This window comes from Euphorbia lathyris, chromosome 7 (genome assembly GCF_963576675.1).
Source record: "Euphorbia lathyris chromosome 7, ddEupLath1.1, whole genome shotgun sequence".
NCBI classification, from domain to species: Eukaryota; Viridiplantae; Streptophyta; class Magnoliopsida; order Malpighiales; family Euphorbiaceae; genus Euphorbia; species Euphorbia lathyris.
In genome coordinates this window covers 8,141,211-8,147,855 of record NC_088916.1, presented here as the reverse complement: position 1 = coordinate 8,147,855, position 6,645 = coordinate 8,141,211, and the positions used below count along the sequence as shown (strand labels likewise).

General features: G+C 32.8%; 1 protein-coding gene across 3 annotated transcripts; it reads left to right on the top strand.

The window, feature by feature from the left end:
• The first annotated feature begins 2,296 nt into the window (after window positions 1-2,296).
• LOC136200858 (squalene epoxidase 1-like) lies at window positions 2,297-5,328 on the top strand. 3 transcript variants are annotated; one of them, XM_065991342.1, is made up of 8 exons: window positions 2,297-2,674; window positions 2,774-2,893; window positions 3,050-3,345; window positions 3,432-3,537; window positions 4,017-4,128; window positions 4,276-4,450; window positions 4,641-4,809; window positions 4,971-5,328. In XM_065991342.1, exons 6-8 carry the CDS (start codon window positions 4,422-4,424, stop codon window positions 5,229-5,231), a joined length of 459 nt encoding a protein of 152 aa, XP_065847414.1. In that variant the 5' UTR covers window positions 2,297-2,674; window positions 2,774-2,893; window positions 3,050-3,345; window positions 3,432-3,537; window positions 4,017-4,128; window positions 4,276-4,421; the 3' UTR covers window positions 5,232-5,328. The 3 variants fall into 3 exon arrangements, with proteins under 3 accessions (XP_065847414.1, XP_065847415.1, XP_065847413.1); XM_065991343.1 differs by lacking the exon at window positions 2,774-2,893 and having other exon boundaries at window positions 2,297-2,633; XM_065991341.1 differs by having other exon boundaries at window positions 2,297-2,874.
• Window positions 5,329-6,645: the final 1,317 nt, after the last annotated feature.

Below are 6,645 nucleotides of genomic sequence, written 5' to 3'. Positions count from 1 at the left end.
AATAAAGTAAGCCTTACTTTGTGTGTTTTCACTATTGGATTAATTTTCTAATCCATCATCCAATGGTGAAAACATACCAAATAATGGTACTTTGTCAAAAACAAAGTAACCATAGAAGGCACCAAATATATTATATATTTTAATAAAATTTCATATTAATATTTTATTTATATAAGAAAATATATTTTTTAAAACATACGTTAGAACATATATTTTAATTTTTAAAACATGAACTATGAAGTTTAGAACATACGACATATTTTTTAGAACATATGTTATGTTTTTTAGAACATTCGTTATGTTTTTTCGAACATGAGTTATAAATTATGTTATAGAATAAATGCAAAAATGATCCAGATATCTACTGATTTTTTTAAAACATCATACTTAATTTTTAGAACACAAACTATAAACTTTAGAATATAAGTTATGTTATTTAGAATATGAGTTATAAATTATATTATAGAACAAATGTAAAAATGGTCCATATAATATTTTTTAAGTAAAAATATATTATATATTTTAATAAAATTTCAAATTAATATTTTATTTATATAAGAAAATATATTTTTTAAAACAAACGTTAGAACATATATTTCAACTTTTAAAACACGAACTATGAAGTTTAGAACGTACGATATATTTTTTAGAACATACGTTATGTTTTTTAGAACATGTGTTATGTTTTTTCGAACATGAGTTATAAATTATATTATAGAACAAATGAAAAAACGATCGAGATATCTACTGATTTTTTTAGAACATTATACTTAATTTTTGAAACACAAATTATATATTTTTTAAAACAAACGTTAGAACATATATTTTAACTTTTAAAACACGAACTATGAAGTTTAGAACGTACGACATATTTTTTAGAACATACGTTATGTTTTTTAGAACATGTGTTATGTTTTTTCGAACATGAGTTATAAATTATATTATAGAACAAATGAAAAACCGATCGAGATATCTACTGATTTTTTTAGAACATTATACTTAATTTTTGGAACACAAACTATAAACTTTAGAACATGCGTTATGTTTTTTCGAACATGCGTTATGTTATTTAGAATATGAGTTATAAATTATATTATAGAACAAATGTAAAAATGGTCCATATATTTACTATTTTTTTTAAAACATTATACTTAATTTTTAGAACACAAATTATAAAGTTTAGAATATATGTAACAATATTTAGAACATCTTCCTTAATATTTTAAAATATAAATTACAAAAATATAGAGGAATTAAATAAATAAGAAATTAGAGCATGTTTTTGAATTTTTTTTTCTATTAATAATTCATTATTATGCATATTTATTTTTTTATTAATAATTTATTATTAGGCACATTTAATTGATATTAATAAGTGCATGCATCAAATATTAAACAATAGAAGCTAAAAGGGTTGTAGTATATTAAGCAACGCGCAACATAATACACAAGAAAAGCAATTGGCTCAGTGGTAAGTAGTGTGGAGTGTAAATGCAGAGTCCTTGGTTTGATCCCCATAGGCAGCAGTGTTTTTTGTTTAATTTTTCTATTCAAAACTACGTAGTTTTGAGTGTTCTCACCCAAGGAAGTGTCTTCACCTAAGAAAGGGTTCTCACAAGAGCCCTCTCCTTTATATATATATATTCCGAATCCTTTTCTGTTTTACTAAAACAGTAGAAGTGATGTACATTAAATCCTAGCCCTTCTTTAGATATAAAAGGCTAGTCACTAGTACAGAAATGCTTACTTGTGTCGCACCTCTTGTGTCGCGCTTGAAGAGAAAGCGACACAATAGAGTAACTAGTGTCGCGTGTTCTTTAAACGCGACACAACTAAGTATTCTGTGTCATCACTTGTGTCATGCTTGAAGAGCGCGCGTCACAAACAAGTTACTTCTTGTATCGCCTGTTTTACAGTGTGACACAAGAGCAAGCTTGTGACGCGCCTTTACCAAAACGACACAAGGAGTGTGTTTGTGACATGCTTTTATAAAAGCGACACAAATAGTGTGTTATCTTTGTGTCGCTCCTTTTTAAAAGTGCGACACAACTAATACGAACTACTATTTGAATATAATTATTTTTTCTTCATATTTCTTAAAATACTAAAGAATTAAAAAAAAAGGATGAAAAACAAATAGCATGTACATACATATAAACTTAAAAACTTATCTCATATAAATTAATTAAAAATAAAATAAACTGGAACATATATATTTAAAGTGTAAATATGTAGAATCGAACCGGTTGAAACACCATCAAATGTCTTCACCATTTGAACCCCTTTTATTTCTTCTCAACCATTCACTGATTATAATAAATAATATTAAACATTTTAGAATACTAGAATCTTTACTCAGATAATAAAACCAGAATCTTTTCTCCATCTCTGCTTCCATCACCGCTAACCCATTTTCTAGGGTTTTATTTTATCTCCCCCAACTCCACTCCATCGCCGCCAACCTCCACCTACGCACACCGCCACCTCCACTTTGCACTGCCACCTCGCACACCACCGTTCGTATCTCCGGTCATTCCACTTCTCACGGAGCCGGAAACAGGGAACGGCTTCTCCACCGCGGCCTCCACCTCCTCCACCTCTCGATCTTCACCTCTTCTGCACAAAATCTAAAGGTTTAAATCTTATAAACAGAGATGCAGATCAAAATCTAAAGGTTTGATGTGCTCATGAGGGATGTCGGATCGGAGGAACACCTAATTTCTAATCCGTTGAGGATTTTAGAGATTTGATTGATTGAGAATTACTGTTTCAGGATCTAGGGTTTTGTCTTCGCGGTGGGAATTAGGGGATATGTTCTTAATTATGTGTGCTTTGGCGTAGTTGCCTTGTTGAGACAATATTGCTGCAAATTATGTGAGCCGTTAAATTGATTGTTAGTATCTTTTCTCTTTATGATTTCTCGTTGGGTCCATCGAGTAAAAGTCATGTATTATACGAGCCTACTAGTTTTCAAGTTTGGTTTCCTGTAAAATTGAATTATGATGCCTGGAAGCTGTTTCCTAATTACGATGTTATCATTTTTGTGCAGTTGAATTCGAATGGCACCTCATCGTTCTTCGGCAACAGTTTGAAGAAACACAATTCTAACAATGTAAATCACAGGATTTTATCATCAGGAAAAATGAAGGTTGTAGCAGAATATGATGAGGAGAAACAGAGCTCGAAAGACAAATGGAGAGGTCTTGCGTTTGATGAATCGGATGATCAACAGGACATTACTAGAGGTAATGGGAAGGTTGATGATCTCTTCCAAGCTCCTATGGGCACTGGAACTCACTATGCTGTCATGAGTTCTTATGATTATATCAGTCAAGGTCTCCGCTAGTAAGTATTTTAATTATTTAATTAATGTTTCTTTACTTTGCTTTTCTTTTGGGGGATGAAATTTTGAAGATGGTGTGTGTGTTCAGATACAGTTTGGATAACAATATGGATGGTTTATACATTGCTCCTGCTTTTATGGACAAGGTCATTGTTCATATCACCAAGAATTTCTTGAACCTTCCTAATATTAAGGTAAATTTCTCTAATTTCAGACCCACTTGCATATTGACCTTGATCGTATGATAGAGTTAATATGTAAACAATGGGTATCTCGCTCCAAAAATGAATCAATGGTTATTTTTGTCTTAAAATGATACAGTCTAGTTTAAATTAAGTTACTATAATACTATTATTTTACTATAATATTAAAATTCGATTGTATTTGTACTAATTTATTAATTATTGCCAATTTATTTTCTGATTAGCAAGCCATGGACTTACCATCAAATGCATAGTCTGGCTCGTTGTTGGGGAGTTCCATTGATATTTTTTTCTTCGTATATATCTGATAAATAAAGGATGTGCTTTGCCAGAGTTTCATCGTTCTTCTTGTTTTCTTCTAGTTAGTTAGCGCAATGATTGATTTTGTCTATTGCATCGGATTACTTCTTTTGCATAGGATTTCAAGAGAGCTTCTAACATGAGTTACTAATTGTTGATTTGGAAAACAGGAGGGGCGTTGAGTGCATCTCATTGAAAAAGACTTGACTGAACTTGACAGAATTGTTGGCGAGTTGCTACAACCAGCCGGTTACCTGAAGTTAATTGAGTTGGAACTTGAAGGTATAATAGAAAAAAAAAACAGTTTTCTAAAGCTACTACTGCTATGTTTGATTTTAAATGTATTGGTAATGGTGTGGTTACGCCTATATCCTGCATTCATATTATAGTAGGGCCCACTTGCTTAAGGAACCATGACATTTTTTGCAGATTGTGTGGAAGAAATTGATGCACATCGGGTGTTTGGTTATGCTCTTTTCAAGGATGGAAAACATACCCAACTTGCTTATCCCTTGGAAGAGTTCCATTCTGATGCAGCAGGAAGGAGCTTTCATAATGGTCGTTTTATACAGAGGATGCGGGAAAAAGCTGCATCCCTTCCCAAGTATGTTCATTTATCCAGTACGAATTAACAAATGTGCGAGTACCTCGTGTAACTTTGAATTGGTCTTAAAATCATGGCATTAGTAACTTCTTGCTTGTCTTTAGAAGAAAAGACCTTATGCATTATCAAGTTGTATATTATGATCATAATTCAAATGTGATTTATCTAAACTTTGTTTTTCTTTACCTAGTGTACAAATGGAGCAAGGAACTGTTACTTCTCTTCTTGAAGAGCAATGGACAATCAAAGGAGTGCATTATAAAACAAAAAACGGTGAAGAGCTCACTGCTTTTGCACCTTTGACAATTGTTTGTGATGGATGCTTCTCAAATTTGTGTCGCTCTCTTTGCAACCCTAAGGTGATAAATCATGATCTTGTAGAATAATAGTGGATCATTAGTTTAGGATTTTTTTTGAGGTGCTTGTTAACTTCCCCCAAAAATTTCACCTTTATTATTACTATATTATCAGTATGTGAGATGTTCTCTAAATTAATTTTAATTTCTCATATTTTCTAAAGGTTGATGTGCCTTCCTGTTTTGTTGGGTTGGTCCTGGAGAATTGCCAACTTCCTTATGCAAATCATGGGCACGTTAATTTAGGAGATCCTTCTCCAATTTTATTCTATCCTATCAGTAGTACAGAAGTTCGTTGTCTGGTTGATGTACCTGGCCAGAAGGTTCCTTCTATTTCAAATGTCGAAATGGCAAGCTATTTGAAGAAGGTTGTGGCTCTAAGAAATTGTGTAGCCTTACTTTTACCCATTGCAATTTTTTGTTGACCACAAATTAAAAATGAAATTCTAAATTATTTTTATGGTGTCTTGGACTGAAGTATGTAATGAATGTTGTTGGTTCCCCCAGAAATATATGATTCTTTTGTAGCAAATGACGTAAATTTTATGCTAGATGCTGGAAAATTTTGTAAATTTTTTTTTTTTTAAAAAATTCAATATTTTGCGTCGCGCGTGAGGAAAGAGCGATACAAAGTGTACCAGATTAATCGGGAACCTTGTGTCGCGCACCCTTGGAGCGCGTCACAAGAATTATCATATGTTGTGTCGCGCATTCTAGAAGCGCGTCACAAGAATTATCGCTCTATTGTATCGCGCGCGTGACAGGTGCGACACAACAGATGAGTAGCTTGTGTCGCTCTCAAGAGCGATGCAAAGTTCTTGTGTCGCACCCCTGTTGTGTCGCACAAAAGTGCGACATAACAACCTGAAAAAGTGCGACACAAGTAAGCATTTCTGTACTAGTGAGTATTTAACCTTTAAAATAAATAATACAATTAACATTGTGTAATTACAATAGAGGATAGTAATTAGTTTTGTTTTTGTTTTTTCTCTCTTCAAAATCAGTCCGACGTGTTTATCACCGTTTTGTAGGAATCTATCAATGTAGGGTAAATTACATCCATTGCCACTGAATTTTATTTATTTTCACGGTATGAATATTAAACTTCAAAACATAATATGAATGTCACTTAACTTTATACTTTTAACATTATAACAATTAAATTTGGAATAAAGTGCAAAAATACTCCTAACGTTCACACTTAGGAGCAGTTTTACTCCTAACGTCTAAAATGGTGCAATTTTACTCCTAACGTTGGCAGTCAAAAGCAATTTTACTTATAACGTTGACAAGTTAGGTCAATTTCAGACATTATTATAAAATACAGATATTTTATTCCTTATTCCGTACTAATTGCATATCAGTTGGTTCTAAAAAAAGATTTCATATTTTTTATAATTTAATAATAGAATTGGAGATTAATTTTTATAAATTCGGTAAACTATTTAATTTTTTTTTTGTCCTAACTCCTACAAAACACTGTATATATTTTTATTTTGTTTTTAATATTTTTCACGTCTAATTGTATGTTTGAGATGTGCTACCAATGAGTGATAAATTGTAACACCCTGGTCCAATACCATGTAGATATTGTCCGCTCTGGCCCAATTCCAACACATTGGGCCTCACGGCTTTAAAACGGGTCTGCATGTATTGGATTCACATCTTACTAATAAGCCCCAATCACTCCCTCTCCGTTTCCGATGTGGGATTCAGTTCATTCCTGTCCCCATCGCCATCCCTTAGGGCCGCTCCTTGCTCAGGCCTTCTTACCCCGGCGCCACCGACTCCGGACCGGGTCGTTACAGGCCCACCAGCTTTCGCCTGGTTCGTCCCCGA

Excerpts from the sequence above, each read along its gene's own strand:
- LOC136200858 (XM_065991343.1), top strand. The coding sequence starts at position 4,422 with ATGCGGGAAAAAGCTGCATCCCTTCCCAA. Across the intron at positions 4,451-4,640 it reads AAAGCTGCATCCCTTCCCAA|TGTACAAATGGAGCAAGGAA; the intron begins GTATGTTCATTT and ends TTCTTTACCTAG. Across the intron at positions 4,810-4,970 it reads GCTCTCTTTGCAACCCTAAG|GTTGATGTGCCTTCCTGTTT; the intron begins GTGATAAATCAT and ends TATTTTCTAAAG.